General features: G+C 50.4%; 2 protein-coding genes across 5 annotated transcripts; one reads left to right on the top strand and one right to left on the bottom strand.

The window, feature by feature from the left end:
- Positions 1-835: 835 nt before the first annotated feature.
- Positions 836-7,450, top strand: NHP2 (NHP2 ribonucleoprotein). 2 transcript variants are annotated; one of them, XM_087429276.1, is made up of 4 exons: positions 836-1,084; positions 1,175-1,244; positions 3,592-3,725; positions 4,631-7,450. In XM_087429276.1, exons 1-4 carry the CDS (start codon positions 925-927, stop codon positions 4,690-4,692), a joined length of 426 nt encoding a protein of 141 aa, XP_087285402.1. In that variant the 5' UTR covers positions 836-924; the 3' UTR covers positions 4,693-7,450. The 2 variants fall into 2 exon arrangements, with proteins under 2 accessions (XP_087285402.1, XP_004428504.1); XM_004428447.3 differs by having other exon boundaries at positions 841-1,084; positions 3,592-3,697.
- Positions 5,858-22,712, bottom strand: RMND5B (required for meiotic nuclear division 5 homolog B). Of its 3 annotated transcripts, XM_087429273.1 has the most exons (11): positions 22,594-22,712; positions 22,303-22,424; positions 18,032-18,182; positions 12,705-12,850; positions 12,434-12,574; positions 9,731-9,831; positions 9,366-9,532; positions 7,991-8,156; positions 6,728-6,830; positions 6,484-6,638; positions 5,858-6,397 (listed from the first exon to the last, which is right to left on the bottom strand). In XM_087429273.1, the coding sequence occupies exons 3-11, from the start codon at positions 18,168-18,170 to the stop codon at positions 6,334-6,336; spliced, it is 1,182 nt and encodes a 393-aa protein (XP_087285399.1). In that variant the 5' UTR covers positions 18,171-18,182; positions 22,303-22,424; positions 22,594-22,712; the 3' UTR covers positions 5,858-6,333. The 3 variants fall into 3 exon arrangements, with proteins under 3 accessions (XP_087285399.1, XP_087285400.1, XP_087285401.1); XM_087429274.1 differs by lacking the exon at positions 18,032-18,182 and having other exon boundaries at positions 22,594-22,711; XM_087429275.1 differs by lacking the exons at positions 22,303-22,424; positions 22,594-22,712 and adding an exon at positions 13,066-13,102 and having other exon boundaries at positions 18,032-18,151.
- Between the last annotated feature and the right edge of the window lie 1,021 nt (positions 22,713-23,733).

Genomic DNA, 23,733 nt, shown 5'->3' on the forward strand with positions numbered 1-23,733 from the left:
TGCGTTCCCCACAGTGTTCACGGCTGCCTTCATGCTGTCTGCCCCTCAGCTCAGCTAGCTGTCTCCGCGATGCCTCTCGTGTGTGTGATGCCAGGCGGTGTAGGAACCACGAGGAAAACAGAGAGTTAGGGGATGCGGTGGGAGGTCGGGGCGGGGGGCTGCAATTTTAGATCAGGTGGTCCGGGGAACCTTTCCCGTGGGTAACATTTGAGCAGACCCCTGCGGGAAGAAGAGGAGTGAGGCACGGGCTTTCTGGGGAAAGGCGGTCCAGACTCCGGCGCTCAGGGAGTGGGGCCATCCCTTGTCGTAAAAGGGAAAGCAGAGTGTGAGAAACTGTGCTAGAACGAAGAACCCTTAGCAGCGTCAGGCTTTACCTTAACCTTGGCACCTAGGGCACACCACCCAGGGCCAAATGAGGATCAGACTCTAAGGTGGCGTGGAATCCCACCGAGCAGACTGCCCCTTCCTCTACTCGGGTCCCAGATCCCGCCGTCAGGCAAGGATCGCGTTCCCTTAGTCGTGGTCATGCCCCAAAGACACTGCCTCCTCCGCCCGCTCCTGTAGGTACAGGTTACCGGGGCTCTCAGATCCGCCTAAGCCGCTGTCCTAGCCCCGCCCCGCCTCCTTCTAGCCCCGCCTCCCTCCGGGCTCCGCCCCCTCGCCTCGGAGTCCCCCTCGGCCCCGCCCCTAATCCGCTTCGCCCCGCCTCTCTGTAGGGGGAGTGGCCCCCGCCCCTACGGCCGAGACTCCGCCCCCCTAAGCTCCCTCTTTAAGGAGCGGAGCGTCCACAATTGGTCGGAGTCTGAGACCTGGTCTCCTGGTTGGTTGTAGTATACGGCCGATTCTCCGCAGAGGGGATGACCCGGAACTGATTCCTCCGCCGCGTGGACTCGTCGCAGGGGGACTGTTGCCGCGGCAGCTGTGATGACCAAGATAAAGGCCGATCCGGACGGGCCGGAGGCTCAGGCCGAGGCGTGCTGCGGGGAGCGCACTTACCACGAGCTCCTGGTGAACCTGAACCCCATCGCGCAGCCCCTGGCTTCTCGCCGCCTCACGCGGAAGCTCTACAAATGCATCAAGAAAGGTGTGGCGGCGCCGGCCGGCCAGGCTGGGGGCGCGGGGGGCGCGGGGGGCGCGGGGCCCAGGGCCCCGACTGATTCTTCTGTTGTTGCAGCCGTGAAGCAGAAGCAGATTCGACGCGGGGTGAAGGAGGTCCAGAAATTTATCAATAAGGGCGAGAAAGGGTAAGAACGCTCCCGCCGGACTTTGCATTTCTAAACGGTAACGAGGGTAGTAGTGCTCGGTACAAGTGCTCTGACTCAGCCCCACGTGCGGAAGATAAGCAAGCAGTTGGTGAATTCCCTTCAGTACAGCTACCGATACATCACTTAGACGAGCTCAGAGGGACACCACGGGGCACGTGAATTCCATGGGAAGCGACTTGTATACACCACTCACTTAGGGTAGACCCCAGCTTCATTCACTCAGCGACTATCTATGGAGTGTCTGCTTTTTTTCCGGCACTGTGCTATCTGGAGACAATGACATTAATCAAATAATCAGACGCACAATTACAAGTTGTGCGATAGGTAACTATGAACGAAAAGTACAGGGTGCAGTGAGAATGACTTCGTTCCCCCTCGTCTTTCTTTTCTGGCATTTATCAGAATCTGAAACTTATTTGCATTTTTATTCCCTGTTTCTCCCACTCAGGGCAGACAGTAAGCTCTTTGAGAACAGGATAAAGCCTCTCACTGCTTTCTCCCCTGAAGTGTCTGGTACACTGAGGTGCCCAAGAGATAAATAATGCTGGGGGACTTGATGCTCAGTAGGGACCTACGCGGGGGTAGCTGAGGTGTGAAGATATAGGGATTAGTTTTGGGGGTTCTGCAAGGAAGATGGGTACCAGGGCACCAGAAAGAGTAGTGGTGGGCAGAAGTGCTACCTTCTCATGGGGCTTTGTAAGCTTGTGGTAAGTATAGTTTAGTTTTTGGACTCAGCTTTGAGAGGCCATTGAGAGTTAAAGCCAGGATGTGACATAATTATGTTTACCCCTTAAGAAGATTTTTTTGGCAACTTAAGAAGGATCAGAGATGCAAGAGTAGACTTGAGGAAGTTGAGACAGGAGGCTGCTCTAGTGTACGTGACGGCAGTTTGGATTAGGTTGGTGATGGCAGAGATGGAGAGAACTGAAGTGGATGGATCTGAGAGGACTTGCCGACGTAGAATCAGGAGGTATGGATTCCAGCTGAATGGACAGAGGGCCTGCTTACTGAGATACTGGACAGTGGAGGGGGGTCCAGGAAGATCCCGAGTTTGGTTTTAGACAAGTTGGGGTTTTTTCTTTTTGTGCTGAGGAAGACTGCCCTGAGCTAACATCTCTGCCCATTGTCCTCTATTTTGTATGTGGGATGCTGCCACAGCATAACTTGATGAGTGGTGCGTAGGTCCGTGCCCAGGATTCCCACCTGTGAACCCTAGGCCACTGAAGTGCGTGAACTTAACCACTATGCCACCGGGCTGGCCCCTTAGACAAGTTTTTGAGGCACCTTTTAGACACGTGACCCCTCTCCCCACCAGAACCATCAAATAGGCAAATGGCTGTATGGGTCTGGAGCTTGGAAGAGAGAGGGCCAGGCTGGAGAAACAGATTTGGCAGTTGTCAGCACATGCATGGCACTTGACGCCATGGCTGTGGCTGGGGTCAGCTGGGGAGAAGGTACTGAGAGGGCAGCCAAGGACCAGGCTGAAAGGAACACCAGCATTTAAAGTCTACTCAGAGGAAGAGGAGAGCCCATGAGGCAAAAGGAGAACCAGGAGAGAGTGGAAGCCGTGCTCTGAACCAAGAGCTCTTTCCTTGTGTTTGCCTATCTCCCCGCCGGAGAACAGACTCTTCCTCTGTCTTCAGGGCTCATGAGGCCCTTGCCCCAGAGCCCTAGCACCTTGCCAGCTAGAAGCCCTAGCTAAGGATTCTCTGGCAAATCTTCATTGGTTCCCTGTCACTCTTGGGACTGAGCCCATGCTTCCTAGGCTGGCACTCAGGGTCTTTGGGTGTGGTCCCTGCCAATCTCTCTAGCCCTGTCTGCCCTGGTCCCTATCCTGGATTCCAAAGCCATCCCAGGCTCCTAATAGCCAGCCCCTGTGCATCTGGTGCCATTCTGATTCTCTCAGCCTTAAATGCTTTCCCCGCCCTCAGCCCTTCCGTGGGCTGCCTGTCAGAAATTCATCATTCAGCTTTCTGTTCAAGTGTTGCCTCCTGAATCCTTTTTTGACTCTCCAAGAAGAGCTGAGCTCTTGCTCCTTGGCGTCCCTCCCATACCTCATCTGTCCCAGTGCAATACCACTTGTCAAACTTGGTGGCATTTACTTGTTGCAAAGAAATAGAGATCAGCTCCCCAGAGGCGTGCACTCACCAAACACAAATCTGCAAGCACTTTCAGAGGTTGAGAGGCCCGTATGAATAACTGGGCTTCTTGAGGGCAAGGGCCATCTTATCCGTCTCTGCACCCCCAAGGCCCAGTCCAGAGGTAGCACCTACAGCTGAAAGAGGGAATGAGCAAGCTAGAAACAACGTTGTTTCTCTTGTTTCAGGATCATGGTTTTGGCAGGAGACACGCTGCCCATTGAGGTGTACTGCCATCTCCCGGTGATGTGTGAGGACCGGAACTTGCCCTACGTCTATATCCCCTCTAAGACGGTGAGGAGCACAGGAGCCCCTGACCTGGGTCAGCACTAGAGGACGGGGTCTGGGATTGGGTCTGTGGAACAGGCCATCATGGGAAAGAGCCCAAGCTTTTGAGTTAAGACAGGCCTGGATGGATTCTTGGCTCTGCTCCTTCCTAGTTGGGGAACTGCAGATAAAGTTCCTTCTCTGCACCTTGGTTTCCTTGTAAAATGGGAATCCCCTTCTGTGGACTGTGAGAATGAAACAGAAGGTGTACATGGACGAGCTTTGTCAACTAAGATGCTGTGCTGTGTTAGTCTTACTAGGTGGGCGTAGTGCTCGGAGGCAGTGTTCTGGGGACCTGCAGCTGTCCTTATCCTTCTGGATAGCAGGGGCCAGGTCTGGGGCACAAGAAATGGGGATGGCTGGGACCTGGAGAGTATAGGCCCTGCCTAAGGTGACCACCAGTGCTGGGCTGGAGGGCTTTCACAGTTGCCATGTGGGAATGTAGGCCCAGTGTTGCTGGACCACAGCTTGAAAGTTTGCTGAGGGGCCAGCCCCATGGTGTAGTGGTTAAAGTTCGGCGCACTCCATTTCGGCAGCCTGGGTTCACAGGTTCGGATCCTGGGTGTGGACCTACACCACTTGTCAGCCATGCTGTGGCGGCGACTCAAATAAAGGAAGACTGGCACAGATATTAGCTCAGGGCAAATCTTCCTCAAACAAAAAAAAAAAAGGAAGATTGGCAATAGATGTTAGCTCAGCGTGAGTCTTCCTCAGCAAAAAAAAAAAAAGTAAGTTTGCTGATTTTAAATAATGGCAATCAATGCGCAATGTTTTTAAATATAATGTTGACCGAATAGCACTTGTCTGCAGGCTGGATTAGGCTGGTGGGTCATTGGTTTGTGACTCCCTGGCATAAGGCTTTGCGACCTTTTTTCCAAACCTCTTTCCCCTTCTCTGCAGGACCTGGGTGCAGCTGCCGGCTCCAAGCGCCCCACCTGCGTGATAATGGTGAAGCCGCATGAGGAATACCAGGAGGCCTATGACGAGTGCCTGGAGGAGGTGCGAGTGCTGCCCCCGCCCATGTGAAGGACTTGGGGAGCAACCTGGGCACCCGCTCTGGAGGCTCTTGGGCTGGCAGCGGGCCACTTGGTGGCCCTTCTGCTGCCCACACTCACAGCATCTCCCCATCCCCGGACGCACGTATTCTTCCCCGGCAGCTCCAACAGCTCTTTCGCTTCTCCATCAGTGCTGTTTCCTGTTGAGCCTCCGTGAAGACAGTTCCAAGAATGTGGTGGGGGAAGTAAATGCTAAGACTAAAATGTGGTGAGTCTGTAGGTGTTTTTTTAAGCAGCAGCTGCTGGTGGGGCCAGGGAGTTGGAGGGCAGGAAGAAGTAGAAGCTGCCTCTCTCACCAGAGAACCCGAGGACTTTCAGGGTGTTCAGTGCTAATGCTTGAGTGCTAGACTCAAGCTGAGAACAGACTCTTTGCTGCCCACCCCCAAGCTTTCAGCTTCCAGAGTCAGTAGGAGCTGCAGGGTAAGGCAGCCGAGCCCAGACCGCACTGAATGGAAGCCAGCAGCCCCTGTGTTGGGAACACCCCCATTCCTCTTTTCTTCTTACCCATGAGCCTTTAATGCGACTGGGAAGCTTATGGAAGCAATTTACCCACCCACACAGGAGATTTTAAATAGGAATATGAAGCTAAAGACAAAACCCCAGGCCATCTCTCCTGCTTGGCGTAACGGCCCTGGTAACCTAGTCCCTTTTACAATTTTACACTTAAGGTGCCTTCTGCCTCAAAGGCCCAGCACAGGACTCGGTACACATAGCAACCAAGCTTCAGGGACCCTGGAATAAAGTGGAAAGAGCTTGGGCGTGAGGGTCAAACCTGGTTTAAACTCTAAGCTCTCTTCTCTATAAGCTGTGAGCCCTGTTGTCCAAGTCATTCATCTTCCTCAGTCCCCTTACCCCGACTTCTAATATGGAGTAATGAGATTTGATATGTATATATGTAAAAGCAGCTTGCCCAGGCTCTGACATCTCCCAGCATTCTCACCCAATCAGACATGCAGGTTGGGTTCTTTCTGACTGGGTGCTGTGGCTGCCATGCTCCCACCCGCAGCAGCCGTGCCCAGGACCTGTGTGCAGTGGGTGTGTAGTAATTCTTTTCAGTGAAGCTAAAGGCAGGTGAAGGAAGAAGCCCTGTGAATATATTTGCTCAAAGTTATAAAACAATGGCATTCAGTTCTAACCCAGACTATTTACAATGGGAAATGGGTACATACAGTTGTGAGGCTGTACAGCGGGAGGAGTGGACACAAGACCTGGCAGTAAGAGACCTGGCTGAGGGTAGGGATGGAAAGACTGCTGCTGCTGGCCAAGTCCTTTGCTTCTCTGTTGGTTGCTACCAAGTCAACGGCAAATATAATCAGGGAGAGACAAAGCAGGAGCACAGAGGGCAGCGTCTCCCTGCCCTGACAGCCAAGGAGCCAGCTGCCCGGTGCAGGTTGGTTCATCGCCTTCCTTGGCCCTTGCCCATGGTGGCACTCCTCAGCCAGTTGCTCTGAAACCAACCACAATCCACTGAAGCCAACCACCCCCACTGAGACAGACCAAGGCTCATGGGTGAAAACCCCTTTCAACAAAGTTCCTTCCAGGTGGGAGTCAGAAGATGATCCGTTTCCCATCTGCTGGGTTCTGCTCCATGGGACAGTAGGGGCACTTCAGCCTGCAAAGGGAAGAGAACCACGAACATCTCAGGGGCTGGCCAGCAGGAGAGCCAAGCCAAGATGGAGCAGAGCATGGGGAACTTACTTTCCTCCGTTAATGAGCTTGTTGAGTGCGTCTCGGGAGATAACATGACCACAAATGAGCTTGATGGGGGGGTTGGAATCCGATGTCTGCTGGCGGAGGATGGGGCACGCAAACACTGAGTGGTACCAGCACTTCATGCCGAGTTCGATCTCAATCTGGGGAGGCCAGCAGAGGAGTGAGTACAGTTCTGTCATGTTGGGCTCCCCCGTGCCTTTTGCCCACACCTCCGCCTGCCAGGCCTCACCGGTAACTCGTCCTTGTGACTCCAGACCCCCGTGCACTGCCTCTGCTCGATCACAGCTTTGATGTTCATCAGCACGGGCAGCGCCACACAGCCAGAGGCAAAGCTGCAGAACAAAGAGCAGGGCTGGAGCGGCCAAACCGAGAGCCCAGCGGACAGCAGATGAGCACAATGCCATTGCTCCACAACTGGGGGCAGGGTTCTAAAGGGACACATGTCAAATGGGTCCTGGAGAAGCTCTCAGGTCACCCGTAAAGTGTTACATATGTAGTTTTGTGTGTCCAACTCTAGAGAGTCACTCTCCTGCACCCCAAAGTTTGAGAACCTGAGGGAAAGACAAAAGGAAGATCCAGGGGGCAAATATCTGTTCATCCAAACCATTGCAAAGTCCTTCGTGTGAAGGGGACAGTGCTCAGTTGGAAGGGCCCAGCCCACCTGTTGACCCCACTCGGCTGTCATAACGCAGCTCTGTGATTGGCTGTCGACAAGGGCACTTAGAAATAGGGGGTCGGTTCTCACAACGATGGGGACAGGGTGGGGAGCTGACTGGCTGGAGCTTCAGGTGCTAAATACCCCGGTGTGGAGGGAAGTCATGCACAAGGGAACTGTCCTGTCTGAGGCACAGATGGTTCCTACTGGGAAATACTGTTCTGTGACTGGAGTCCATCACGGGGGGTGGGGCACGAGATTCCACAGCTGGTCTAAATAAAGTGCACCATGACATGACCCACTGTGGTGTGGTGTGTGGCTTTGGGGTCAGGTCCCAGTGCCCTTTATTCCCTGTGAGGCCCTAGGCAAGTTCATTCCCATCTTGAGCCTCTAACTCCTAGGGTCATTGTGAAGTCACGAGAAGAACATTACTGTGAAGGAGATTTCCAAGTGACAGCTCTCCACACGTTACTCAGCCACTCCCAAGTCTCTCAAGGGGAAGTGGTGTTGGAGACATGAGGTCACAAGGCTGGCCTGTTGGTGGGTCATGTGATCATCCAGGGGTGAGGTGCAGGCGAGGCAGAGGCCTCATTCAAGAGACTTTACAAGATGGAAACCTTGACTCTGCAACTGACCTTGTGACCTCAGGCCACAATGCTTCCTAATCTCAGTTTCTCCAACTGTAGAAACAAAGGTAATTCCTATTGGAAGAATGACTAAGACAGCCAGTTGAGGTCTGTGAAGGCACCGAGCACCAGCCCTGGCACACGGCAGGGCCTCGGCAAAATGTTTCTCTAAACCCTCCCACTTGTGCTGTCTCCCCAGGGCTGGTTGTACCTGACACTGAGGGGCGACTCCACAGAAAGCCCCAGCAGGGAACAAGCATCCCGGGTAAAGGTCTCACAGATCTCGGCCCAATGGCTGTTGTCCAGGAGGTGGCAGTAGGGCGACTTCTCCAAGCCCAGCCGCAGATACACCAGACTGCCCATCATCACCTGGATCTCTGCAAGGCAACAGGGTGCAGCTCAGAGCACACAGAGGCCCAGGACACAGCCTTTCCCCAGGGCTCGGCGTCCAGCCCCTGGGGTGGCAGGGCTGTGGAGGCAGAATAGGGAGCAGGCTGATCCCCAAGACTCCCAGGCCCCTGACCAGGCCAACTCAGGACTGAAATGCCCTCAGGCAAAACTAGTTTTCCCTAAAATCCAGTGGGGAGGTGGAGTCGCGGGGCTGCTTATGTGGTACGGGGACAGGCATCACCACCCCGCCTGGCATCAGGTAGGGAGGGTTTTCAATTCTCTCTCCATCCATGTGACTGCATCAAGGAGCGAGTCTCAGGTTGGCGCTTATATCCCTGTTCTCCAACACGAGCTAATCTCCCCCCGCCCCGTTTTTTTTGCTTGAGGAAGACTGACCCTGAGCTAACGTCTGTGCCAGTCTTCTTCTATTTTGTACATGGAATGGCCCCACAGCATGGCTTGACAAGCAGTGTGTAGGTCTGTGCCCAGGATCCAAACCTGTGAACCCCGGGCCGCCAAGGCAGAGCGTGCAAACTTAACCACTACACCACCAGGCCGGCCCCTAATCTCCCCTTTTAACAAGCTTTCAGGAGGCAGCAGTAACTAGCTAAGATTTAATAACATTGCTTGGTTTTCATGATGTCTATTTCTAAATAAAATGTGAATAAATATGAGTGGAGCTAAAGACAAAAGTTACTAGCAGTAGGGTGATTACTAACGGTAAACATCTGGTATCTAGTAGGTGAGACTCAAACGACAGGTTTGGAAATCGCAGTGTGATGAAAGAGGGCTCGGGAAGGAAGCTGTAGATGAGGTGCCCAGTGAGTCTTAAGGACACCAGTGGGGTTCTTCCAGGTGGGAGAGGCCCATGCTGAGGCAGAGCAGCATGAGGGCATGTGTGTTGTGGGCACGTGGCCCAGTGTGCTCTGAGTGTGAGTGTGGCACACGGCAGGTGCTGGGAACCAGAGGTGGTCTGAGATGAAGCTAGAAGGGTTGGCAGAGGCAGGTGAGGAAGAACCCTGAGTTTGGAGTTCACCTGGGAGACAATGAGGGAGGGGCCAGAGTTCTCAGGTTGGGGAGAGGCATCCTGGTGCATCCTGGCATACAGCCCCGTGCGAGGCAGGGACTGGCAATCCGACATGTGTTGACATCTGCCAGAGCCCGGCAGTGCCCACCCTGGCACCCTGGGCACTTACCCCGCTGGTGCAGCCGAGCAAAGGGCTGGAAATGCCGGGCGTAGCTGAGGGCCTCCAGCTGCTTCTCGGGACCACCTGCCAGGAGGCGGATGAAGTGCAGTCGGTGCAACTTGAACTCCAGGGAGCTGTTGAGCTCGAGCAGGCGCTGCCTGTGGGAGACGGCCCATCTGGGAAGAACGGGGCCAGTTGAGTGTGGAGCTGGTGGGGTGAGAGAAGGGGCCCTGGTGGAGCTGGGTCTGAGAGGTGTGCTCCAAAAGCCGACATGAGGCCCACAAGACACGGATGGAGGTGTGTCAAGTACAGTGTGTGAGTGAAGACCACAGACAAGCCCTGTCCCCCGCTGGCCCACCCAAGGGCCAACTTACTCCAATGCTGGCCCCAGGTCTTGTTCATGCAAAGCTTCCAGGATTCGATTCAACTCCAGGAAAGGCTGCTTGAAATCCAAGTCCACATTCAGCGTTGATTCCTGTAGGGAGGGAGAGCAGTCCTACCACTGGAGGACAGCGTTTCCAAAATCCTCTGCTCTGTGCTTAATAAAACCCATACGCCAAAGACAGACTGGCGAGAGCTGGGGTTTGCACGAGGAGCTGTGGTCTGCCAGCTGCTCGGGCCCCTTCTCCCCATTTCTGGGAGGCTGAGTGCTATATACTGGCTTCCCAGAGGGCACACTACAAACCCTTCCCAACTCCAAGTATACTGCAGACCCACATTGAGTAGCATGGTGAGATTATTCCTTTTCAAGCCTCCTAATTACATTAAAGGAAGTATCCTTTACTTTTATTGCCAGTGTGTCTTTAACACCTAACAAGTGCTGCTATGTCATTTTACTAATCTCTCTTTTTAAGAAAGGGATATCAGGCCCTGGCTGGCAACTAACTCTAGCTAGAAATTAATAACTTCACTTTCCACTGCATATATTTTTAGAGCTACCTTCTATTTATGGCCAGGGGACTGATTTCCTTTCTAAAATAAATTTATTTAAAGAAGTAACAAAAGCAAAAATAAACAAGTGGGACTACATCAAACTAAAAAGTTTCTGCACAGCAATGGAAACCATCAACAAAATGAGAAGGCAACCTACCAAATGGGAGAAAATATTTGCAAATCATATTATCTGATAAGGGCCTAATATCCAAAATATATAACAAATTCATATAACTCAATAGGAAAAAAAATAGGATTGAAAAATGGGCAGGGGCCGGCCCCACGGCCTAGTGGTTAAGTTCAGCGTGCTCTGCTTTGGCGGCCTGGGTTCGGTTCCTAGGGGCAGACCTACACTACTTGTCAGTGGCCATGCTGTGGTGGTCCCACATACAAAATAGGGGAAGATTGGCACAGATGTTAGCTCAGGGCAAATCTTCCTTAAGCCAAAACAAAAAAAAAGGGCAGAAAATCTGAACAGACATTTTTCCAAAGAAGACATACAGGTGGCCAACAGGTACATGAAAAAGTGCTCAACATCACTAATCATAAGGGAAATGCAAATCAAAACCACAATGAGATGTCACCTCACACCTATTAGAATGGCTATCATCAAAAAGACAAGAAATAGGGGGCTGGCCCCGTGGCTTAGCAGTTAAGTGCGCGCTCTGCTACTGGTGGCCCGGGTTCGGATCCCGGGTGCGCAGTGACGCACCTCTTCTCCGGCCATGCTGAGGCCGCGTCCCACATACAGCAACTAGAAGGATGTGCAACTATGGTATACAACTATCTACTGGGGCTTTGGGGGAAAAAAAAAGGAGGAGGATTGGCAATAGATGTTAGCTCAGGGCCGGTCTTCCTCAGCAAAAAGAGGAGGATTAGCATGGATGTTAGCTCAGGGCTGATCTTCCTCACACACACAAAAAAAGACAAGAAATAGAGCCAGTCCTGATGGCCTAGCAGTTAAAGTTCAGCACGCTCCGCTTCGGTGGCCCAGGTTCAGTTCCCGGGTGCAAAACCACACCACTTGTCTGTCAGTAGCCATGCTGTGGTGGTGGCTCATGTAGAAGAACCAGAAGAACTTACAACTATACACAACTATGTACTGGGGCTTTGCGAGGGAAAAAGGAAGAAAAAAGGAGGAAGACTGGCAACAGATGTTAGCTTAGGGTGAATCTTCCCCTGCAAAAAAAACCCAAAAAGACAAGAAATAACAAGTGTTGGCAAGGATTTGGAGAAAAGGGAACCCCTGTGCACTGTTGGTGGGAATGTAAATTAGTACAGCCACTATGGAAAACAGTACAGAAGTTCCTTAAAAAATTAAAAATAGAACTACTATATGATCCAGCTATTCCACTTCTGGGTATTTATCCAATGAAAACAAAAACACTAACTCCAAAAGATATCTGCACCCCCATGTTCACTGCAGCATTATTTATAATAGCCAAGATATGGAAACAACCTAAGTGTCCATCGATGGATGAATGGATAAAGAAATGTGGTATATATATACAATGGAATATTACTCAGCCATGAAAAAGAATGAAATCTTGCCATTTGCCACCACGTCAATGGACCTCAAGGGTGTTACGCTAAGTGAAATAAGTCAGACAGAGAAAGACAAATACCATATGATCTCACTTATATATGGAATCTAAAAAAAAATTTTTTTAATTAAAAAAAAAAAAACAAGCTCGTGGGTACAGAGAACAGATTGGTGGTTGCCAGAGGTGGGGAGTGAGGGGTGGGAGAAATAGGTGAACTGTTTTTTTTTTAAGTTTAAACAAATTGAATTTAAAAAAAATATTAGCCCATTTAAGGAAAGAATGGATCAATCAGAAAGGAGCTGGTCTACAACAAAAGCAACGTAAAGGAGAGGTCTCAGAGGAGACAGTGGACTTCCCATGCACAGTCCAGGGGAGAGGATGCCGTACCGGGCCTCCTGCCCACTGTCTAGTCTCTGGGAATGGGCATCCCTATCAGCCTATGAGAGACTGATGACACAACACATTTGAGTCATGTAAATAAATCAACTTGTCTGGATACAAAAAAAAAAAACAACAAATAACAGAGACCTAATATAAAGAAAACTATCAAGTAGAAGGCAGAAGAGGCAGGTCCCAGCACCCTCCCGGGCCGCCCGTTACCTGGCACAGCTCCTCAGCAACGCTGAGCATGCCCTGCTGGTACAGGTGCTCCACGATGGCCATCTGCAGGATCTGCTGCTGCTTCTCCCGCGAGTCCCACACTGCGTCGGAGACTACACCGCAAATCTCAGAGTCAAAGTTCTGACGAGGACGAGAGACAGGGCCCTGTGACTCGGCACCTGCACTTCTCACACTTGCTTTCCTGATGAGCCCGGGTGCCCACCAACTCCACGGATCCCCACCCCCGGTCCAGGGCTGCCCACATTCTCACCCTGTCAATGGCTTTGCCCACTCGAGAGACACTGCTGTGAATGTCCTTGTGGTCCGAAGCCAGTTTCTGCACGGTGTCTTTGATCTTCCGGCAGCACTGGGACATCACCAGGGAGAGGGTGGCTGAGAGAGGGGTCCCCTGGAGGGCTGCAGAGAAACACTAGCAATGAGTCAGGATACAGAGGAGCAGACTTGTCCCTGCTTCCTTATTCTAAATGCCAGCACGGAGGCCCGAGAGGCAGCCCTGAACTCCAGAGTGAGACCCAGCTTCTATTCCAGGTCCTGCCACTTTGTAACCGCATGACTGAGAACTGGTCAAGGGGGACAAGCCGGTTCATCTCTCGGAATCTTCGTTTCCTCACCTGTACAATGGCGGTATAGCAGCTGCCTTGCAGGTTGCTGTGAAATGAAGATGACTTGTCACTTACTGTGGGTCAGTATGTCATTTTAGTTCATTTCAGCATAGTACTGACAGTGCATAGCACTGTCAGTATCCCGTCCTACAGCTGAGACAGCAACTTGCCAGGCCAAGAGGCAGTTCTAGACCTAAAGCCCGTGCTCCCCACCACCACACCGCATGGCTCGTTATCTTGAGTGAGATACTGTGTGTGAGAAGGCTTTGAACCATCAAGCATTATCAACCCAGAGGACACCAGGCGGGCTGGGGTCTGCCAGGGAAGCTCAGGGACATTTCTGGCTCAGGACTCCAGGCTTGCAGTGCTTTCTACCACCACGGTCGGGTTGGAGCCACACGGACCGCCAAGAGCATGTGGCCTTGGACGAGAGGAGGGCAGACAGGGCATCAGTCTCCTCTTTGGGCCCAGCATCTACACCCCTTCTTTAGATGGCAGCACCTCGGTTTAGGGAAGGAAACGTGACCCAAGGAAGGGAACGTGGCCTAGGAGGGCCAGGGAGCGTCTCAGCTCTGAGACTGGAAGAGAGATGTGTTCTGCCAGGTTTCTAAACAAACACAATGTGAACTGGACCTGCTGGAGCACCATGGCCTCCTTGCGGAGCACCACTCTGAGATGAAGCCAGCGTAGAGTGAGGGTGTCACCTGAGCCCCTAGATCCAACTCGACCTTTCAGTTACCTGAGCCCATAATCCAGCCCCTACTTTTGCTTGTTTGTTTGTTTGTTTAAGCTAGTCTGAGCTGGGTTTCTGTCACTTGTAACTGAATGAGTCCTGACAAATACAAACGGGAGGTGGTGGCTGGGCCACCCACCTACTGTAGGGAGATGGGGCAGAACCTCCTTCCACTCTCAGCATCAGCACTGCCCTCCCAAACCCCAGCTTGCCACTCATTTCTGCTCCCCCAGGTCACAGAGGGCCACACTGCATATGTTTTGGCCACAGCCCCTTTAGGACAAAGCAACAGCTCTCAGGAAACCAAAGCCTTTTAACCTGGAATCCACAAATCTTCACCACCCAAGGACCCCACTGATGACTGTTAGCCCCAACAAATCCCCATCTGAGGAGACACAGTCTCCCTGTAAACACACTGCAGCCATAACATCATCTGGTAACCAAGAGCACAGCCAGTATAAATGAGTTTCAGACCAGCAAGACCATTTCTACCGCACACAGTTAACAGACGCCATCAAAAGCAAAGACACCTAGGCATCTATCACAGCATGGCACAACCATATAGTGGAATGCTAAGCAACTCAGTGCAAGAAGGAGGCAGAATTCTATGTGCTGATACAGACTGCTCTCCAAGACAGACTGTGTAGGGGAAAAAGCAAGGTGCAGGAAAGGATGTACTTTATGCTAACCTTTGTGTTCAAAAAAGGGAGGGGGGGAGAAACACTATACACACACTTACGTGTACACACAGATGCTGCCTGAGGGGCACCTGAGAAACTGGGGACAGGGGTGACTTTTAGGGAGGGACACATAGGAAGTGGGAATCAGGGACGAAAGGGAGACTCACTTTTCACTGTAAACGTTTTTGGCCTTGAAGTCTTTTCCACGTGCATGCATTCTTTAAAAATAAATTAAAAAGTAACAAACTCTACTTTGTGGATTTGTTTTTATCAGTGGTACTAGGTGTAGCAAATCTGAAAATACTTTCTATGTATTGTAGAAACTGAGCAGATGAGAAATATATTGATGATGTTGGGAGTGAGGTTTCTCACTGCTGGAGAAGAGAGATACAGTTATGGTTGGGGGAAGTCTAGGAAGAACCCGTGATATTGGATTGGAATTGGAGACACAGTATAAATTCATATTCTGCAATATATAAATAAAGGTATAAAGACAGATAGACAGACAGACAGACAGATCCATCTGCTAAAAGAACCTAGAAACAATGACACCCCAGTAATAACCCAGATCATGGTTTCCAAATACCATTTCCCACCAAAAGAACCAGGGCTACTTGCAGAGATTACCGATTCCAGGGAATATCTTACTGTGCCAGAAAGTAAGGATGTGCTAAAAAAATAACAAATAATAAATTTAAAAGATGGGCTATGTCACAAGGACAAAGGAGGAGAAAGAATAGTGCTGAGACAGCTGAATGTCCACATGCAAAAGAAAGAAGCTGGACCTTACACCATATACAAAAATTAACTCAAAACAGATCAAAGACTCAAGTGTAAGAGCCAAAACTACAAAACTCTTAGACAAAACAGAGGTGTAAATTTGCATGGCCATGGATTAGACAATAGTTTCTTAGATGTGACAACAAAAGCATAAGGAACCAAAGAAAAAATAAATTGGGCTTCCATCAATATTAAAAACTTCCGTGCTTCAAAGGACACTATCAAGAAAGTCAAAGACAACCCATATGATAGAATATATTTGCCAATCTATATCTAGTAGGGGTCTACTATCAAGAATATATAAAGACTTTTACAACTCAACAATAAAAAGACAAATAACTCAATTAAAAAATGGGCAAAGGATTTAAATAGACATTTCTCCAATGAAGATATACAAATAGGCCAACAAGCACATGAAAAGATGCTCAACATCGTTAGTCATTAGAGAAATGCAGGTCAAAACCACAGTAAGATATCACCACATACCCCCTAAGATGGTTACAATCAAAAAGACAAGTGTTGGTGATGATGTGGAGAAACTGGAACCTTCATACATTGTTAGTGGGAATATAAAATGTTGCAGCTGCATCTGGAAAACAATTTGCCAGTTCCTCAAAAAGTTAAACAGAGAGATACCATATGACCCAGTGCACAAAAAAGAATGAAGTACCGATTCATGCTACAACAGGGGTGAACCTTGAAAACATTATGCTAAGTGAAAGAAGGCAGATACAAAAGGCCACATATTGTATGATTCCATTTGCAGGAAGTGTCCAGAAGAGGTAAATCCACAGAGAGACAGTAGATTAGTGGTTGTCAGGGGCTGAGGGAGAGGGAGGAAAGGAGTAACTGCTAATGGGTAGGGTTTCTTTTCGGGGTAATGAAAATGTTCTGAAATTAGATAGGGGTAATGATTGCACAACTCTGTAAATATACTAAAAACCACTGTAGACTTTTAAAGGGTAAATTTTAATGTGAATTATAGCTCAATTAAAAAAAAAATGCACACGGGGCCAGGCTGGTGGCACAGCGGTTAAGTGCGCACGCTCCACTTTGGGGCCTGGGTTCGCAGGTTCGGATCCTGGGTGCGCACCAACACACCGCTTGTCAAGCCATGCTGTGGCGGCGTCCCATATAAAGTAGAGGAGGATGGGGACAGATGTTAGCTCAGGGCCAATCTTCCTCAGCAAAAAAGAGGAGGATTGACATTGGATGTTAGCTCAGGGCTGATCTTCTTCAGAAAAAAAAAAAAAAGGACATAGGAACCAGGGGTTACCTCTGGTCAAATCTAAGACAATTTGAGTGTCAAAATAAATAATAACAGTAATGGATTATAACCCATTGAATAAAATAAGAATCTATAAGTGTGATAAATAAATAAAGGGAGAAAGGAAAGCTGAATGCCAACTAATAAATACATAAGGAATGACAGAGCAGGAAAAATCAGCCATGTTGCACCCAGCTTTGTAATAATTGATTCAGGCAAGAATCATCAATGGATGCTAAAATGAGTGGGCTGAAGTTTGATATTTATATAGTCTCAAAGTACCTCCCCACAAATTACTTAGGTAATTAACTCTAAAGAAAGAAATACTAACTTTACAGAGGAGGAACCTGGCAGACACCGTCTTAACCAAGTGATTAAAATTCACATCCCAATAATGGAACACACTGACTCCTTGGACCTCCCGAGGTGATGCCCTGAGAACCACATCACTTCTAAAGTACTCCTGGCCCAAAGGCAAACCCTGCAGGGCGAGGAAACAGCATACAACTCCAAATCGAGAGAGGTCCTGCAGAATCATTGCCTTAATGCTTCAAAACATTAATGTCATGAAAGACAAAGCCAGCAGAGGAAACATCCCGGATTAAAAAACTAAAGATTAGACACGAGAAAGTAAATGCAGTGCTTGATCCTGGACTGAATCCTGGACTGGAGAATAAAATTAAAATGCTTTATGAAAATTATCAGGGTCGGCCCGGTGGCGCAAGTGGTTAAGTGCGTGCGCTCCACTGCAGCGGCCCAGGGTTCACCGGTTCAAATCCTGGGCGCGCACCAACGCACCGCTTGGCAAGCCATGCTGTGGCGGCGTCCCGTATAAAGTGGAGGAAGATGGGCACGGATGTTAGCCCAGGGCCAGTCTTCCTCAGCAAAAAGAGGAGGATTGGCAGATGTTAGCATAGGGCTGATCTCCTCACAAAAAAAAAAAAAAAAGAAAGAAAATTATCAGACAATGGCAAAATTGAAATACGAGCTATATTCATTAGGTCATAATATTAATGTTTAATTTTTTGACTTTAATAATTATACTGTACTTACGTAAAAAAAATGCCCTTCGTCTTAGGAAATATACACTGAAGGTTTAGGGGCAATGGGGAATGATATCTGCAACTGACTTTCAAATGGTTAAAAAGTAGTAAGAATATGCAAGAGAACTGATAAGCAGATATGGTAACATACCAGCAGTTGGTGAATTTCGGTGAAGGGTATATATGAGTTCTTTACACTATTCTTGGAACGTCTCTGTAAATTTGAAATTATCTTAAAATGTCTTAAAAATTCAAAAGAAATGCAAACTGAAAACAAAATGTAAATGAAAATAATCTCAGGTAAATTAATAATTTCTGTTAGGTTTTTGAAATTACTCTCCTTCAAGAGGCCTAGGGATCCATGTACCAGTGTCCTAACCATCATCCTTCCACAACCTTATAACCAAGTAGCCTCAAGGTCTCCTAGGCCCACAGGGAGGCAGCTGTAGGGGTCTCGTGGGGGGACACACACCTGCGCTGGCCAGCTCAGCCCGCAGCTGGCCCACGTAGTGCAGCAGCTCCTCCAGGCTCTGCTCGCAGTGCTGCCCGTAGGTCAGGAACTTCTGTAGAACCTTGTCCACCTCTCTCTCCACACTAGCACACTGCTCCATGGTGGCCTCTGCCTGGGGGGAGAGGAGGGTCCACCGCATCAGGCCCCACTTGGGCCAGGGGGGCATGGTGGGGAGGGCTCCCAGATCCCCCTCACCATACACATATCATATATCAATGCCCAGGAATTCTCACCTTAACATATCTGTCCACAGCTCCCATCACCCCCAGCCAGGGTGCCCCAGTGTAGGGTGCAGATGGAGTGAGGACAGGGGTTTTTTGAATCATGATGACAAAATCACTCTGTTTTCAACTGTTTTCATTCTATAATCCTTGTTCGTCTCTTTTTAATCAGACGAGAGAGTAGGCCTCACGGAGCTCTCAGCAGGCAATACTTTCTAACTAGAAATCCAAAGATACCCTGCATCTTTTCATCTATTCATTATGGCCCCCTTCTCTTCAGTTAGTGGACTTGGGTTTCCATGTACTATAGTGACAGAAGCCATGACGGCAGTCCGCGAATGGCTGATATTTGGAAACGTAGCCTAAGGAACAACTACTGACCATGCAGGCCTGATGGGCCTTGCCCACCACTCCAGCCTCAGTCCCCGCACTGTGTGCCCATGGACAGGGAGCTGTGTCCCGCCAGCCGGAATCCTTGCTCCCTCACAGCTCCATGCCCTGGTTCATGCTGCTTCCTCTCCCTGGTATACTCTCCGTAACCCCTCACTTCCCCAACTGCTTGAGAAGCTGGCTTATCCTTTCTGAGTCAGCTCAGAGGTCATCTCCTTCAGTAGCTGTCCCTAGCCTGCCCCCACCTGGCTCCCGCTACTCTGACTTGGCACCCTTCTACTGCAGTTTTGATCACTGGCTAATGATCTGTTTGAGGGCCTGCCTCCCCCGCCGCACTAGAACATCTCTTGTTGTAACACAACCTTCCCTCCTCTTTATACCATTGAAAGAAAGTTGACTTTTCTTGTCCCACCTTTTCTACTACTGAGGCCTTTTCTACTTCCTAAGTCCCTTCTACCCTGGGCCACTGCTCCCCTCCATTTCAGAGCAGCCTTTGACACTGAACACATGGACAATTCTCAGAATGTTGGTGACAGAGTCGATTTCCCTCCCCAGCCTTCCATCTAGGATTGGAATGAGAGGGCTCTCTCAAATGTTCAAATCTAGCCAGCTGTCCATTCTCTCAAAGAAGGAGACAGAGTCACATCACAATGAGAATCCTGTGTCCAAGGTGACCGTCAAGGTCCTCCCAGTTTCACCAGACTCTCTTCCCATCCTTACCAGCACTGTCAGTCCTGGCCTCATCATCTCGGCCCAGCCTGTAGCCACTGTCTCCTTACCAGGCAGGGGACGAGTGACGGGGAAATGGCACTCAGGGGCTTGAGATGTGTTTATGCCTTCCCTCTTTACAGGTGATGCTCACACTAGAATTTGTAATCATGGTGTCCAGAAGACATGCTCCCCTCTTCATGCCCCCTGAGCAAATACTCTATAACTGGATGTGAGCCATTATGGGCAAAATATACCAGAGACTCCTACCTGAAATACTGTAATTATTATTAATATTGCTGTTAGTAGTTAACATTTCTTAGAGGTTTATTCTGTGCTAGGCACTGTTCTAATGACTTTGCATACATTAACTAATTTACTTAGTTCTTACAAAAGCACTATGAGGTAGGTACAATTATTAGACCCACTTTACAGATGAGAAAATGAGATGCACAAAGATTAAATAAGTTGCCCATGGTCACTCAGTGGGGAGGTGGAGGGCCTGGGAACTGAAGCTGGGCAGTCTGGCTCCAGAGCCCTTCTGTGAAGCACCTCATATCCCCAGTCCTCTCTGGACCAGCTTCACAGGCCACTGTCTCACCAGGAAAGGAAAGCAGCCAAGAGTTGTGGTTGGAATGAGCGTACAGCAACGATTAATGATGACAAGAAATAGGAAATTAACCACAGAGCCTGTGAGATGATCAACTAGGAAAGATGACAACACAAAAGAATGTTTGCCAAGAGTGTCTGGGAACCAGAATCACAACTGACCAAAAATAAACACAGCTCAAGAAAGGTCAGGACCTCACCAAGGTCAAACACTCTGCCCATGTCAGGCACCAAGTGATACCAGGGTTATCAAAGGGAAGCCCAAGTCAGCATATTGAAACTGTATTAAAAGGCTGAGGGAGGAGATGGGTACAAGGATTTTTATCCCAGTTATATGTTGTAGCAGGGAATGGGAGCCAATCTAGGGCCTCATCACTGGGGGAATTGATAAGCCAAGGAAATAAGATGTGGGGGATGCATCTACGGAAACCGGGGTAGCATTTAGAAACCATGTTTCAGATAATCCCACAGCAACATCAATTAGATCCCAAAACGTGGTCCTGAGGGGGAAAAAGTAACAAAATGAACTCTAAGCAAAATACCATTTATGTAAATTAAAAATATATGCATACAACCAAGCATGCAAATAAAAGGATATACACCAAACACATCCGAGTGGTTTCCTATGGTGGGGGAAGAAGGGAGGAATGGGGATGAAAAGGAATACACAGATAAACACAAAGGAGAAAATGACCCTGCATGGACCAATTAAATGTACAATGAACTGAGAAGTGTGATTAAATCTAAAAAATTTAAAAATAAAATAAATGACCTGGGAAAACAAAACTGTTTGTGAGTATTCCATCCAAAAAGCCCAGGAGGCTAATTCAGTCTGTCCAGGGTGAGCCACTCTGCCTGGATCACAGTCGGCCATCTTTACCAGACACCAGGATGGATGAGTGTGTGAGTTTGTCTTTCACAAACCGCATGATTAATCTAATGGAATTTCATGTCCATTGTCCTAAGCCCTCCTCCCCAAGGTCTCACATGTACAGAAATTATCCACCAGGGTGATCCCTCCAAAATGACACATCAGATCCTATCTCCCTTTCTCAACCCTGCCATAGCTTGACAGACAAGTCCTTTGTAATTGTACATTCGCTTCCTTTGCACAAGTCTTTCCTATGTCCAGAGTGCCCTCCGCACTTCTCTGCATGGAGAACACAAGATGTGGTTTAATCATCAGCCCCCCATGAAGCCCTCAATGAAATCTCCCTGCCTTCTCCTCTGCTGCACAAACCTGTCGAGAACGCCCCTGCCACACACAGCTGAGTCCTCAGCTCTGGCACAGTAACTGCCTGCTCACACGTCTGTCTCCCCCACTGGACTGTGAGCTGCTCATGGCTGGAGTGAGTCTCGTCCTCTCTCTCCCCTCAGTGCCAGCCCCGGGCCTGGTCCACAGCTGGTGCTCAGTGAACATTTGCTGATTAAACAATGCAGACATTTCCTAACCCCTGGGCTAGGGAGCGTGAGCTCAAACCTGCGGGAGGTGGGCGGGAAGAGACATGAGTGAAATATTAAAATTCCCACCAAGGCATGCATGGAGGTTTTGTCCCCAGTCTTCAGCACCCTGAAACAAGAAAGTCCCTTCTGGGGCAAGGGGGAAGAAGGGAAGTTTGTGCAAATCATAGGAAGGTCCCCTTTGCCTAACACAGAATTGGAGAGTGACCCAACACTTATTCTTTTGCACCCCCCACCTCTATCCATTCTCCACCCTACACATCACTCCTCTGCTTAAAACTCAACAAATTCTCATTGTACTTAGAACGAAATAAACCCTCCTTTTTATGGCCTACAAGGCTCTATGTGAGTTGACTCCCAACCACCTCTCCAACCTCATCTTCTATCACTCTCCCCCTCACTCGCCATAACTCCAGCCACAGTAGCCTTCTTTCTGTTCCTTGACTACATCTACTTTATTTCTGCCTCAGGGCCTTTGCGCTGACTGTTTTCTCTGCCTGGAACAGTCTTCGCCCAGATCTTCCCATGGCTGGCTCCTCATTACAGTCTCAGTGCAAACGTTATCTCTTCAAAGATGCTCTCCTAGACCACAGTATCTAATGCTGACCTCTGCCCCACCCCCACACTAGTCACTCTGCCCTGTCACTCTGTTCCTTTTCTTCATTGCACATCTCTATTTGAAGTTTCAAATCTTTCTTTTGTCATTAACCAAAACTGGTGGACTGCAGCACCTACTGGGAGTTTCAGCTACATTAACGTGCAAGTGACTGGCAAACTCCGACTCATCCTTCAAAAGACCCTGCTCCCTTGCCCCGCCTGGCCCCCTCAACCGCAGTGAGTTACCTCCGACCCGGCCAGGTGGCACTAGGGTGGGACGTCCGGGTCCGAGCGACTCCCCCGGCAGAGGCGGCTCCTCGACGGTCCTGTGAGTCTGTGGGACTCCAGCTCCAGGCCCGGGACCACGACTGCGGATAAAGCAAGCCCGAGGGCGGACTGGGGCGGGGGCGGAGTCGGGGGCTTCCGAGACGGCCCGGGGCCTGGGGCCCGGCCGAGCCACCGACCCCCGCGGCCGTCCGCCACCCGGCGCCCCGCCCTCGGCCCGCCCCGCCCGGCCGGGAAGCCGCCGTCTCTCACCTACCCGGCAGCCCGGCCCTGGCTTCCGGCGCGCTGTCATCGGAACCGGAAGCGGCGGCGGTTGCTCAGCGGTCCGGGCCCGCCCACTCGCGGCTCGCCGGAGGGGAGCAGTCCCGCGCGCGCCCCCGCGGGCCCCCCCACCCCCGCGCGCCAGCAGTCGAGTCGTCCGGGCCGCGCCGGGGCTCCGGGGCCCAAAGGCCTTTGCCGGGCCGCCACCTGCCCCGGCGGCGGGAAGGACTCGGTCGCCCCACGCGCTAGCCGGCGTGGTGCGCGGGGCAGGCGACTTCCCCACCCGGAAGAGGAGCCGGCGGGCCCACCGGGCGCGCCCCGTCCCGGCGCCGCGGCGCCGCGTTCCGCAGCCCTAAACCGGAAGAGACTGCCTCCCCCGCCCCCCGACCTCGTTGGAGTAAAGCCAATACCGAACAGCACAACGCACGGGAGGGGGCCCATGTCAGGCTTTCCTGCGATGGCTCCTTGATGCTGTTTTTGAAACATCAAATGATGCACCGTTGCTGATCCCCTAATCCTGTACTTAATCTACCCACTGGACATTCAATAGGGGAATTAGAGTCTGCTGGGGGGGACCCAGCTTCTGCCTTGCCGTCCTCCATTGGTCGCCCTCCTTGGGGGTCTGGGGAAAGATGGGGGTTGCACAACTGCCCTAAGGAGGAAGGGTGAGGGTTAAGAAGGAGGAGAGAGGAGGCGGTGACCCCAGACCCAGCTCAGAACTGAATTTATGATCCTCCCAGGCGCCCTTGCTCTGGAGGGGAGGAGCAGAGAAGCTCCCACCGCTCCACAGGCCTCAGGGACTTGGACTAGAAACAGCCTGGGAGAAAAGGCTCAGTCTGTTTCCTTGACTTCCTGCTTCCTTTTGGGGCAGCCCCATTCCAGGGCATCCTCCCCTCTAATCCTCCTCGCCTCCTCACCACCCCCACCCCACCCACAAACCCCCTCTTGTTCTGTTCTCTGTATAGCACTTGCGCAATCCAGTTTTGTTTTCTTTATAGCATTTGACTTGAAATTATCTCGTGTTGATTTGTTTATTCTGTCTTCCTGCCCCTAACACCTCTCCCCCTTTAGGATAAAAATTCCATTGGAGCCGGGACTTCGTATTCCTCACTTCTATATCCCCAACACCAC

Source organism: Ceratotherium simum, chromosome 4 (genome assembly GCF_057802395.1).
Source record: "Ceratotherium simum simum isolate JZ-2026a chromosome 4, ASM5780239v1, whole genome shotgun sequence".
Taxonomy (NCBI): Eukaryota; Metazoa; Chordata; class Mammalia; order Perissodactyla; family Rhinocerotidae; genus Ceratotherium; species Ceratotherium simum.